This window comes from Cicer arietinum, chromosome 3 (assembly GCF_000331145.2).
Source record: "Cicer arietinum cultivar CDC Frontier isolate Library 1 chromosome 3, Cicar.CDCFrontier_v2.0, whole genome shotgun sequence".
Taxonomy (NCBI): Eukaryota; Viridiplantae; Streptophyta; class Magnoliopsida; order Fabales; family Fabaceae; genus Cicer; species Cicer arietinum.
The window spans coordinates 75,625,193-75,638,979 of NC_021162.2; the positions used below are offsets into that span (position 1 = coordinate 75,625,193).

Here is a 13,787-nt window from a genome sequence, read left to right on the forward strand (position 1 = left end):
TCCCTAATCAACGGTAGCATGAACGGAGGAGTAGATACACTAAGACAGGTTGAGGCCAAGTACCCAGCTCTGCTTTTCAAACAGCAGCTTACAGCATATGTAGAAAAAATATATGGAATGATTCGAGATAACTTGAAGAAAGAAATTTCTCCCTTGCTTGGATTATGCATCCAGGTATAACAATTTTTTCATTCTGCTCCAGTTAACTTCTATGCACTGATATACCATGCATGCTTTCTTAAATTTGTAACGCTTTTCATTTCCTTCACTGTCACTCAAATTCAATGATTTAATTTGTAACTGTTTGAATGCAATGATATAGGCACCAAGAACATCCAGGGCAAGCTTAGTTAAGGGATCATCACGTTCAGTTGCAAACACTGAAGCGCAAAAAGCCTTGATTGCTCACTGGCAGGGGATAGTCAAGAGCCTTGGGATCTTCTTAAATACTTTGAAAGCAAATCACGTTAGTAGAACCTCTTTTGCTGCATAATTTCTCTCTTTTTGGTGCTTTCTTATAACTACTTTTGCTAGCAGTTCTTCTACTTCCCAATGAAAAAATACAGGTTATAATAAAACCACAGGCTGCTCTCAAAGTCTACCAAAAATAGATTACCTCGTTTTCCATAAATGTAGAGACAATTTATTTCCTATGGACTGCATGTGTAAAATAATTTTACACATGCATGTAATTGTATCTCACGATGTAGATTTTATGGAGATATTTCAGGTAATAATGTTACAATTTGACATAATGGTTAGATATGATTTGCTGTTTGAGTAAATATTCCATAGACTTTCAGTGCATAGGCATTAAAAGTCTTTAATTTCAAATATGAAACTATTCGATCATTAAAAACAAGGAGGTGTGGGAAAATTTGAGAGCAAAAGTCTACATAATTTTGTTATACTTTAGGAAGGTTTATTCTTTCATTGTTTGTTTGCATTTTGTCTTTAATAACGTGTTATGTTTGCATTTACTTCTTGTTTGAGTTAAATATGTTTGTTCTGATCAATCCCATTCTGCTTCATTTTGGCAGGTTCCCCCATTTTTGGTTCGTAAGGTGTTCACTCAAATTTTTTCTTTCATCAATGTCCAACTCTTCAATAGGTTAGTTTATTCCACTTTCCATGTTTTGGGATTGGTTTCTGTTCCGCAAATCAGATTTTTCATATTTTTCATCTCACATGTTCATTTTTCTTATAGTCTTCTCTTAAGACGGGAGTGCTGTTCATTTAGCAATGGAGAATATGTGAAAGCTGGTTTGGCTGAATTGGAGCATTGGTGTTATAAGGCAACTGATGAGGTGCAATACTACACTGCTATTAATATTGAAGTTCTTTCAATAATGTATAAATACATACTGACCCCTCTCCCGGAAATAAAATTGCAGTATGCAGGTCCAGCCTGGGATGAGCTCAAACATATTAGGCAAGCTATTGGATTTCTGGTAATCTATCTATCTGCAATCTGCACGACACTTGTTCAAATGGTCAGAGTAAAATATTAAAAACTGGTATTTCCTACATTTAATTCAGGTCATACATCAGAAACCAAAGAAAACGTTGGATGAAATAAGTCATGACCTTTGTCCAGTAAGTGAAAGCTATCTTACTTTCTATTTAACTTTCACTCTCCCACATGCCTACCATTGTCAGTTCCTTGTTCACAGGTCCTCAGTATACAGCAGCTATATCGAATTAGCACCATGTACTGGGATGACAAGTATGGCACACATAGTGTGTCCCCTGATGTAAGTTTTCACACGAAACCATTACTAAACTATGTTTAAAGCCATCTATGCCAGAAAGCAGTAGGATAACTTAATATCGAAAACGTGTAGAAAAAACTATGTTGAGCTTTTCCATATCAATGTTTTCATCTAGGTCATATCAAATATGCGAGTGTTGATGACTGAAGATTCAAATAATGCAGTTAGTAATTCTTTTCTGTTGGATGATGATTCAAGGTAAACCTTCAGCCATTTTGTTCAGGTTTCCTTTGTTTTATAAACTCACATTAAATTAATTATTTTCTCTTTGTTAGACATGCTTCTAGTTGTTGATAATTGAATGTATATTTGACTTTTATTTGTCATTGACTGTTTGGTGGCACCTACTTTGCAGCATTCCATTTTCTGTTGATGACATATCAAAGTCAAATGAACAGATAGATATCTCTGATATAGAGCCTCCACCACTAATTCGTGAGAACTCTGGCTTTAGTTTCTTGTTGCCACGCCCAGACTGACAGCTTTCGTCGCAGAATTGATCCATTGGTACTCCGCATTTGTCCAGATATCAGCTCAGCTCACATTCAGTTACAGTTAGATATTATTATGTGAAATGATTTTATTTTGGCATCAGCAAGAAGATTGCATTTAACATAAATTTATTTATTTCTCAATAGCTTGAAAAAGGGACGACGTAGTGCAGATTTAATGGTGCGCAAACTAGCTTTTGAGACGGGAGTAAAAGCATATTGCCTTTGTCCATGAAATTTTCATCATCTTTTCATTTGGGCTTCTCCCTCTCGGCACCTGGTTTTGCTTAAGATACAAGATTTTGTACTTAGATATTCACAAAAATACGGGAATGAACATAATTTGTGTCAGCAGAAAACATTATTTAGCTGGAGATTTTAGATTTGCATTTTGAGGATTTGAAATTTATCTGAGGTTACTTAGGTCTGATATTTTATCAGTTTCCACTATATATTTGTTCCTCCTTCGTGTATGGAATTAGGCCTCTTAAATAACATTCATTATATGCGTGCTATGAACAGTAAGTCCAAAGGCTCCACACTAGCAATCTTTGTATTTAATATCTGCATATTATTATAAATATTTACAAAATTAACTTTTTTGCTGAACATTAAATTTCATATAATTATGGTGTCGTTAGTGCTCTGTCATGTTTATCTATCGGATGTTAAATCGCATAGAATCAAGGTTTCGTGTTATATTTTTGTAGTTCTAGAAAATTCATATTGGATATCCGAAAATTTTAATTTGACGCTCAAAGCCTTCGAGCCTTCCGCTCGGCAGTATAGATGAAACTACCCCACCTCAAGCACAATGAACATGTTCAATGTGAAGGACATGGGATTTTCATGTACAAGTAAGCAACAATAATAACCAAACAAAAAGGAGGTGAAAAGAGAGTTTCATTTATTCATCTTATGAAACATACTTTTATGTGACTGATTCCAACTGCAATTCTTCAATGCAAATAAGACAACGAAGATCAGAGGAGCAACATTTTTTGAGTGCATGATTAACCAGCAGCCTATTAGCATATACACCACCGATTCTATAAGTCAAAATGAAGGTGAGCTACACCACTAGACTTTAAAACAGAACAAAGATGCTAAAAGCTTTAGTTTCACCTCCATTTATCTATCATGACTCAACAAAATGGAAAATATCAACTGCCATCAAGATAGATCAAAAAGACAACAAGCCTTCTACATGACCAAAATCATGTTCAATTCTGTCATGACACAGTTGAAGAGACTGGCCAAGCAGGCAGAAAGTAAGGAACCACTTTGCTAGACTCCCATGAAATAGAGGCTCCTCGACCCTGATAAGTAACTATTTCCACTGTCTTGGTCTCTAAATCACACAGGAAAATGTTCCAGCCCACTCTAATGAAGACAGATTTAGAATTTTGAGGAAGAAATGATAGTATTTGGGTTTCTTTAAAATACATGTTGAGGGTCGGTATCTGCTTCCATATAACTTTAAAATTCAATCTCCACCTGAGAATCCAACTGTATCTCAAATGTGTACAATTGCTGTAAATGGATGAGTTAACTCCTTGCTCCTTCTTGAGCATCCATATCTCCAAACCCAAGTTATTGCTCTGACCATACTGCAAAAGCCCATCCGAAGATTCCCCAAGAATAGATTCCTCATGCTCATGCGATAACACACCCGCCGGTAATTTAATCAAAGCTACATTTCTATCTCCAAGACGCGGATCATAAATAGCCAATTTCCCCCACATCGCAAGCCAGTGTACAACTCCACCAACCACCATACCAACCGTCCTCGGATGCAACGCAAAAGACATAGAACACATCAAAGTAGATTGCTTCCACTTCCCAGTTTTCGATGAGAAAGTCTCAACCGATACAGTGTTACTCCCAATAGGTTTAGATTCACATTTCGCACGGAGAACCTTGTAACAAATATCACCCTCAAGATACTCCTCAACAATCAAAGCCATACATAAAGTTTTATAAAACTGCTGAGGTTCCGGTAATTGATACCGTTGCTTAGTCATGGTATCATACACATAGTATATCTTAGGGTGAATACCAGAAAGTATAACACCATTGCAAGAATCAATGAAGTAACCAAGTTTTTTTAGCATTCCAGAACGCACCAAATCATCACCCTCTTTACAAGTAGACAAAAATGGAAGAGCAGGCTCCCACGAAGGTCGACGAATACCATCACGAGGTCTTCCAAGGTATAAAAAGTTGCATACAAAAAAACCTAAATGTCGAAAATCTTGGCCCCATTGGATCATATAAGAACGGCGAAAGGAAGAAGTGGTTATAATTCGGAGCCATCTTTTGGAAACAAGAACTAATTTGGAGATAGTTGATGGTGGTACACGAAGTAAAATCTCATGAAGGATATCATCACAGTTAAGTACAGCATAAACACTGTTATTATTACTATTATTATTCTTATTACTCTTATTACTCTTACTCTCGGTTTTTCTCTTCTTCATAATTTTCTTCGGCTAGGTTGAATATTGTTAAATATTATATGCTACCAACTTCATCATCATAAGAGCTGAAAAAAAGCACAAACACATTTCAAAAATTGATAATTAAGAACATAAGCTACTTCATCATTCTATTCTATAAAATGCTATCGATGGCGACGCGCAATTACGGAATCCCGATTCGGAGTGGAGCTATCGCGACGCCTTTTGCATGCAGGTGGCAGCTATTGCGGCCGTAAATCGCGCTGAAAAACACATGTTACGGAACCGTGCCGCAGCAGAAGAGAGGAATGAAAAAATAGGAATAATACCTGGGATTCTCGCTGTTTGTGGCCGCCGCCGACCAAGTCCGCCGGAGTTTTCCGGCCAGTCGTGCTCAGTGCGATTTTCAGTCGTGTAAGCGTTCCTTTACTTTGATAGAGCTGTTGAGTTTTGTTGGTTTAGGGTTCTAATGGTTACAATTTATTTTGTTTATCTGTATAAAATGTGTCTCTTGCCACGTCAATTTGCTTGCTTTTATTTATTATGTTCTAAGAAGCACTTTCGACAAATTCCATAAAATGTGATAGGAACTATTATTATTATTATTATTATTTGAACCGGCAGGTGTAATGATGTTATATTTTTATCTACATTTGGATTTACACTCGGCTTTGAATTCTTTCACTCTTAATTTAAACTAGTAAATTCAATATCATCTAGACTTAGATTTCATATTTTTGCATCCAATGGCATCAAGACACAATAACATCATCCCAATTTACCAAATTTAGAACCATCTAAGTTCAAATATCAAATCTTGCATCTAAGGTCATCGAGGCACAACATCATCATCCTAATTTACCGAACTTAACATTGTCTAGAATCAACTATCAAATTTTTTATCCAACGCCAAATTTCGAATTCAATATCATCTAGACTTAGATATCATATTTTTGCATCCAAGGGCATCAAGACACAATATCATCCCAATTTACCAAATTTAGAATCATCTAAGTTCAAATATCAAATCTTGCATCTAAGGTCATCGAGGCACAATATCATCATCCTAATATAACGAACTTAAGATTGTCTAGAATCAACTATCAATTTTTTTATCCAACGTCATCGAGAAACAATATCGTCATTCTAATTTATCGATCATTTAGGATCATGTAGACTCAAATGTAAAGTTTCGCATCCAATGATATCAAGGTACAATACATCTCAATTCATTGACTTTAAGATCATATTACTCAAATATAAATTTTCGCTGCAAAATCGATGAGGCACAATATCATCATTCCGATTTATTGAAATTAAGATCACTTAGGCTCAACTAGCAAATTTCGTAACCAATATCGGGGCACAATACCATTACATCAATTTATCGAATTTCATTTTATTTAGGAAAACTGAAATATCAAAATTTGTATATGAGTAAAGACACAATACAATCATTCCAACTATCAAATATAGAAACATATAAGAACAAATTATGCATCCAAGGTCACGGGGCACAACCATCATCCGAATTTATTGAACTTAGAATTATTTAGACACAAATAAAATTTGTACCCAAAGTCTGGAGACTAAACGCTATCATCATAATTTAACGAATTTAGGTTCATCAAATATCAAATTTCATATCCAAGATCATCGATGCATAATATCATCGTCTCAATTAATCAAATATATGATTATGTAGATCAAAAATCATATTTGGCATCCATGGTCGTTGAGACACCAACATTCCAATTTAACAATTAAGGTCATCTAGGTTTAAATAATGAATTTTGCATCCAATATTTCCAAGGCACAGTATCATCATCTAAGTTTATATAATTTCATGTCAATAAAACTCAAAAGTCAAATTCGAATCCAAGGTTGTCTCGGCACAAAACCATCATCCTAATTTATCGAACTTAGGGCCATTTAGACTCAAATATCATATTTTGCATCCAATGTCGAGATGCAACACCATCAATCTAATTATTCAAATTTATGATCATATAGGTTCAAATAGCAAATTTTTGATCGAACATTATTGAGACAATTTACTATCGTCGCAATTTATCAAATTCAAGACCATATAGGCACACAATACCATCATCCCAATTTATTTAATTCAGGATCATATCCTCACATATAAATTTTTCATCCAAGTTCATTAAAGCTATGGCAGAATATCATTATCCCAATTTATCGAATTTAGGATTATTTAGACTCAAATATCAAATTTTGTATCCAATGTAATTGAAGGACAATAATACAACCACGATTTTTTGAATTCAATATCATCTAAACTCATATATCATATTTTGCATCCAAAGTCATCGAGACACAATAACATCATCCCGATTTACCAAATTTAGAATCATCTAGGCTCAAATATCAAATTTTGCATCTAAGGTCATTAAGACACAATATCATCATCCTAATTTACCGAAGTTAAGATTGTCTAGAATCAAATATCAAATTTTGCATTCAATGTCGTCGAAACACAATATCGTCATCCGAATTTATTGATCATTTAAGATCATCTAGACTAAAATATAAAATTTTGCATCCAAGGTTATCAAAACACAATACCAACATTTCAATTCATTGACTTTAAGATCAAAATACCCAAATATAATATTTCATGCCAAAATCATTAGCCACAATATCATCATCCCTAGTTATTGAAATTGGGATCACTTAGACTCAAATAAAAATTATGTAACCAATATCAAGGCACAATACCGTAACATCAATTTATCAAATTTCATTTCATTTAGACAAGCTTAAATATTAAAACTTGTATCCAAGTAAAATCACCGTACAATCATTCCAACTAACAAATTTAGGTACATTTAAGAACAAATTTCGCATTCAAGGTCACGGGGGCACAACACCATCATATCAATGTGTTAAACTTTGAATTATTTAGGCTCAAATAAAATATGTATCCCAAAGCCTAGAGGCTCAACGCTATCATCCTAATTAACGAATTTAGGTTCGTCAAGAATTAAATATCAAATTTTGCATCCAAGATCACCAAGGCACAATATCATCATATCAATTTATCGAATATAAGATCATTTAGGTCAAATATCATATTTGGCATGACCATTGAGTCACCATCATTCCAATTTAACAAACTAGGGTCATCCGAGGTGCAATATCATCATCTAAATTTATAGAATTTCATTTCAATAAGACTCAAAAGTCAAATTCGTATCCAAGGTCGTCTAGACACAAAACCATCATCCCAATTTATCAAACTTAGAACCATTTAGATTCAAAATATTTTACATCCAATGTCGACATGCAACACAATCATTTAATTTATCAAATTTAGGACCATTTAGGTTCATATATCAAATTTTGTATCGAATATTATCAAGGCAATTTCATCATCGCAAATTATCAAATTCAAGACTATATAGGCATACAATATCATCATTTCAATTTATTGAATTCAAGATCATATCCTCACATATAATTTTTGCATCCAAGTTCATTGAAGCATCATAACATAGTCCGAAAATCAAATTTTACATATAAGGTGATCAAAGATTAATATGACCATCATCATCTGAATTCATCAAATTTAGGATAATATATTAGGCTCAAATATCATTTTTTACATCTAAAACAAAATACCATCATCCCAATTTATCAAATTTAGGATAATAAGCTCCTATATAAATTTTGGAACCGAGGTGCAATATTAATCATTTCACATCTAAGTTGATCAAAACACAATATCATAATCCTCCAAATTTATCGAATTTAGGATAGTTTACAAGGCTCAAATATTGAGTTTCGAATCAAAGAGGTCATCGAGGCATAATACCATCATTTTAATATATCAAATTTAGGATCATCATTGCTCAAATTTTAAATTTCGCATTCAAGGTCCTCGAGACACCATATTGTCATCTCAATTTTATCAAATTTAAGATCATATAGGCACAAATGTCAAATTTAGGTCCAAGGTCATTGAGACACAATATTATCATTCAAGGCAAACTTACTATTGCCATTCCATTAAAGGGTCATTATGACATGCATGTCATTACAAACTATCCCAATTTCATATGAATAAAAAATTCATGTTACAAGTCACATTTAGAGTTAGGAATTCATCTCGTGGTTAAATTTAGAGTCATACAAACTATCCCAATTTCATATGAATAAAAAATTCATATTACAAGTCACATTTAGAGTTAGGAATTCATCTCGTGGTTAAATTTAGAGTCATACAAACTATCCCAATTTCATATGAATACAAAATCATATTGCAAGCCAAATTTTGGGTCAAAAATCTATCTTATGATTAAATTTCGGGTCATCTAGTCATACTAGCCCAATTTCAAATGAATAAAAAATTCATATTATAAGTCACATTTTGAGTAAAAAAACCCTTCTCTTATGACAACATGTACAAAGAAAGTATCTCAGATTTAATAACTCACAAACAAGATGCCTTATAAGAATTAAAAAGTATCTCAAGTTTATCTCACAACTCTTTCATTCATTCATTCATAACTGTCTCTGAATAGGATAGTAGTAGCCTTGTTATCACTCATTGCACAAAAAAAATTTTTTGACAGCTTGATCTATATCATATTTGTTATCAAAAATGAAGAAGAAAAACTTAACTGTTTAATTTGTAAATAAAAATTCAAAATAATCAGAGTTCATGAAATTGAATACGTATTTAAGTATTTGTCCAGTAAAAAATAACACATGGAAAAGCAGAAAAGTGAACTATAGTATTATACTGATATATGTGCAAACCCAAGTAGTAAATAGTTTCACTCCTAGAGGCAAAATCTTATGTATCCCAATTCAAGCCTATAGACAAAACCTTTTGTATAATGTGCAACCCAAGTACTAAACAATTTAAGGCATGTTTGATTAGGCAGACACAAAACAGAGAACATGTTGAAAATGGAGTGAGAATCCAAAGATTTTAGTCCTAACCTGAGTGAGCAATCAAAGCATATAATTTCTCACTTGACTCGTAGAAATGAAAGTAAGAAAGCTAAAAAAAATATGATAACCACTTGACTCTTGCACATGCAACCAGGTACCGCTACTGCAAAAAGAAAAATCATTGTAAATTCAAGTTTTTAATGAAGTTATATAGAAGTAAATTCAATTAAAAAAGTAATAACATAATTTATATTTACGGATAAACTTAATAAGTTACTTCTGTTGTGGTGATTTTTTTCCTCTTCAATAAGAATTGTAGCAACTTAATGAAGGGAATCTTAAAATACTTATAACAAAAAGAGACAGTTGTGGATGTCTTTACAATGCCAAGCAAATCAAGTAATCATATATCAAATTCCTAAATAAATCAATCCATTGATTTTGTCATTTCAGCTTTCTCAACTGATCATACACTTGAACTATTTTCCAGCTTGATCCTCAATGACTATTTCAAATTTCTGTGCCATCAAAGTTTTAAACCATAAGACGTCAAATCAGAAGTCCTGTTATAAATAACAAATATATGTAATTGTAAATCATAATACCATTGAAAATTTGAAGGACTTGAATACCAACAGAACTAAGGAATTAAGCAAAATAAGTATAACATAACATAATCAAATCCATTGAATAAACATATTTATATAACTGGAAGAAGAAAAAAACATCAGTCTGCGGCATTCGCCACACAACATGAACAATGATTAATGATTCTCATTTCTAAGTTCTAAAACTAGTTCTTAGGTAGCCAAGCAATGTTCATATTCCAAGTACTTACTATTCACTCTTTGCTCTTCACAATACTAACCTAACTATGTTGACAACTATAATTATATACATCCTTTTTAAAAGAATTGGCTGATGACTAATTCAACAGCTATAATGAGAGGGAGAGCTACTTTGGAAGGCAAAAACATTCAGTCTTTTGCTTAATTATTCAGTATACATATTTATTTTCTATGTGTATGCTCTATTCAACATGCTTATTCAACAAGCTCTTTAGTACTCAGATGAAGTCCAGCAAAGAAAAAAATATTCTATAAAAAAACTGAAGCATAAAAAATCTAATGCAGAAGTAGAAAATTGGCAAGGTACCATTAATAAAAATGACACGAGAGTGCACCTTGCAAATCAGAATCAAGCTTAGTGAGCATAGAGCCCAACCCAACGACACAACCTCTACTTCAAACTCATAGGAAATATATGCTAACATCAATACGGTAGCACGAAAGTTGTATCAGCTATGATGCATAAGTACGAGTACAAAATACGGTATTTTTATAAATAAAAAATAAGGTCGGATACGTCGATGAAAGACATTATTTTTTTATATAATTTAACTAAGAGAGTTAACTTGTTCCATTCACAATACAAAATCAAAATAAATGTTTACAAAATCACAAATTGAGTTCGATTACAACAACAAATAAACTCAAATAAACAAATAACTTTATATTAATATATAAGAAAATTATCAACTTCCCTCGAAATAAAATAATAAGGAAAAACAAAGTACCGGTACGGATAATTCACCATCATTTTATAAGTACCCCATGCTTCATAGCATAAGATGCATAGGGAGTGTTTCAGCCATTATTTTGTATATAAAATGTAAGCAACATCCCTATCATCTTCCACATAATTAATTAGAACAAAATATAAAATGACAAAAGTTATTTACCTCTACAGACGCTTTCCCCATTCTTTCAACAAATATTGAATAAAAGTCACAAACCAAAGGTAGGTAGCAGTTCACAATTTCATGCTCAGAAATTACAATTCAAGAGGGAGACTATGTAGTTTGGTGACAGTTTGGTTTGATGAAGCCGAAATGCTTATATTATTCTACGGATAACTCTTAATATTTCGGAAGTCAACTTAATAATAGGCTAATAGAGTATAATAAAGACTGATTTAAATTAAGACCATTTTACTAAAACTAACATTATATATCTATGTAACAACTCATTCATATAAAGAATGTTATATAAAAAGTTAGAATTGATTATAAAGAATACTGACCTGCAATTCCTTGGATGAATTTGTCTCAGTAGTCTTTCATCCTTCAACTCCAGTTCACAACAATACACTGATCATCATCAACTCCAATTTTGCTCTCAGCATAATCAAGAATAGCAATAGGAAAACATTTTCAGCACACCAAAAGCAATAGAAAGAAAATAAAATAACATAAGAAAAGGGAAACATGTAAAAGGAAGTGAAAGGAAGATTAACCAATCAACATAATTCAATTCCAAGACAGTATTCAGAGTAACCATTAATACTAGAACTTTTGATCTGGTATAAAATACACCATGAACCTATACCAAAGAGACAATTGAGCACACAAGGGTAAAATAAAATAAAATACAAAAGCTAGCAAAAAAGCATTGAGAAAAAACTGAATATGCATCTGAAATTTAAGTGACAGAATTTGCAATTGTAGATTGATTGTCACAGAAAAGCACAGTTTCAATTGCAAAACACCTATATAATAAAAATTATTAACAATAACAAACATCAGGACTTCACAACTTGCACATATCCCTTCTTCCACACGCTACGTGGTCTGTGAAAATTTCAATTTTTAATTGTTAGGGTCACACAATCCATTGTGCTGCCTTCCTCAATTGGCACACTATCTTGTCCTCTGATTCTTAGATAGTTCAATTATTTCATCAACAGGAAAAAAAGTGTCATAGTATCCTAATAGAAAGTTCATGATCAACCCCTTCAAAGTTCAAACAATTATTCAATATGATAACCAAGTAAAGTATTGTGATTCCGCAACATATTACTAAAATAATGTGGTCTGAAAATGAGCTCAAAAGAGTACGAAAAATTGGAGCTTAGACAATTAAAAGCTAAGCATTTTAACTTATAGCACAAGCCTACTACTAACAGAGTGACTTCATGGCCTCATCAACATTCTTCTTTAAAAAATATGAATGAATGTATAACTGCCTCATATGTGACAACAGATGGCTTAAGACCCTCTTTTATCATCTTTTTCATCACCTTACTAGTAGTTGCAAAATCTCCAGCTTTGCCAAGGTAAGAAACCAATTTCTTCTTCTTACAGAACCCACTTATGAGAACATAGTAGCAAGTTATATGCATGGCTTTTATCAATATTGTTCACACCACAGAATGCAGATATCAACACAGTATAAGTAACAACATTTCCTTTCAGCTTTGCAGAACTCATCAATCAAGCAATTATATGACACAGTGTTTGGCCTATTTTTCTTCTCCGTTTTCATCTCTGCCAGCAAACTCAAACCATCTTCTACCCTCCCAACTTTACTAAGATTGTCAATCAAAGTATTATACAAAACCACATCAGGTTCAACACCAATTTATCAAACACCCCCAACGCCTCATCGATCCTCCTAGCCTTGCATATGTGATTAGTAAAAATCCCAAAGGTTATACCACTGGACTCGTATTTTTGTTTTTTCCATCTCTGCCAACAGTTTAATGATATTTTGAATGTCTCTTTGCCTTCCAATCCCTGTGTCAACAAGGCATTGCAAGATGCCGCTTCAACAAGACCACCCAATTTCATCACACCACCCAAGGTCATTGAGGGACAATATTTTCATTCTAATTTATCAAGAATTTAGGATTATATACACTCAAATATCAAATTTGTATCTATGGTCATCGAGGCACAATACTGTCATTCAATCCCAATTTCATATGAATAGCAATTCATATTGAATGTCACTTTTAGGGTCAAGAATCTATCTCATTATTAAATTTTGGGACATCCAAAAATGCTCTCAATTTCATATGAATAAAAAAATCCATATAATCAAATTTCAGGTCTTCCAATCATCCTATCTCAAATTCTTAATTTTATTTCATACGAATAAAAAATTCATATTGCAAGCCACATTTTGAGTCAAGAATAATTAAATTTCAAGTATTCCAAACATACTATCTCAATTTCATTTCATATGAATAAAAAATTCATATTGCAAGCCATATTTTGAGTCAAGAATTCATCTCGTTCAAGTATTCCAAACATACTATCTCAATTTCATTTCATATGAATAAAAAATTCATATTGCAAGCCA

At 32.8% G+C, this 13,787-nt stretch overlaps 2 protein-coding genes and 1 long non-coding RNA gene across 5 annotated transcripts in view; 1 reads left to right on the plus strand and 2 right to left on the minus strand.

Annotated features, from left to right (window-relative positions):
- LOC101508014 (myosin-11-like) overlaps positions 1 to 2,889 on the plus strand; it is a 13,130-nt gene extending 10,241 nt beyond the window's left edge. Inside the window, exons 31-40 of one of the 2 annotated variants that reach the window (XM_012714190.3) lie at positions 1 to 174; positions 323 to 466; positions 1,041 to 1,111; positions 1,208 to 1,307; positions 1,395 to 1,451; positions 1,540 to 1,596; positions 1,674 to 1,754; positions 1,888 to 1,970; positions 2,128 to 2,279; positions 2,411 to 2,889. In XM_012714190.3, the coding sequence (XP_012569644.1) occupies positions 1 to 174; positions 323 to 466; positions 1,041 to 1,111; positions 1,208 to 1,307; positions 1,395 to 1,451; positions 1,540 to 1,596; positions 1,674 to 1,754; positions 1,888 to 1,970; positions 2,128 to 2,251 (891 nt within the window). In that variant the 3' untranslated portion in view covers positions 2,252 to 2,279; positions 2,411 to 2,889. Of the gene's footprint in view, positions 175 to 322; positions 467 to 1,040; positions 1,112 to 1,207; positions 1,308 to 1,394; positions 1,452 to 1,539; positions 1,597 to 1,673; positions 1,755 to 1,887; positions 1,971 to 2,127 lie in introns of both variants that reach the window. The other variant, XM_004494663.4, reaches the window with a different exon arrangement.
- A 260-nt stretch (positions 2,890 to 3,149) lies between these two features.
- Positions 3,150 to 5,233, minus strand: LOC101508845 (F-box protein At5g03970). Its single transcript, XM_004494666.4, has 2 exons — positions 5,052 to 5,233; positions 3,150 to 4,808 (listed from the first exon to the last, which is right to left on the minus strand). Exon 2 carries the CDS (start codon positions 4,741 to 4,743, stop codon positions 3,496 to 3,498), a length of 1,248 nt encoding a protein of 415 aa, XP_004494723.1. The 5' UTR covers positions 4,744 to 4,808; positions 5,052 to 5,233; the 3' UTR covers positions 3,150 to 3,495.
- Positions 5,234 to 9,866: 4,633 nt separating this feature from the next.
- LOC113785839 (uncharacterized) overlaps positions 9,867 to 13,787 on the minus strand; it is an 8,234-nt gene continuing 4,313 nt past the window's right edge. Inside the window, exons 2-3 of one of the 2 annotated variants that reach the window (XR_012162500.1) lie at positions 11,728 to 12,026; positions 9,867 to 10,208 (exon numbers count right to left, since the gene is read on the minus strand). This is a non-coding gene — a long non-coding RNA (uncharacterized lncRNA). Of the gene's footprint in view, positions 10,209 to 11,727; positions 13,716 to 13,787 lie in introns of those variants that run through there. The other variant, XR_003472015.1, reaches the window with a different exon arrangement.

Coding starts and splice junctions, on each gene's coding strand:
- LOC101508845 (XM_004494666.4), bottom strand. CDS start 4,743: ATGAAGAAGAGAAAAACCGAGAGTAAGAGTAATAAGAGTAATAAGAAT.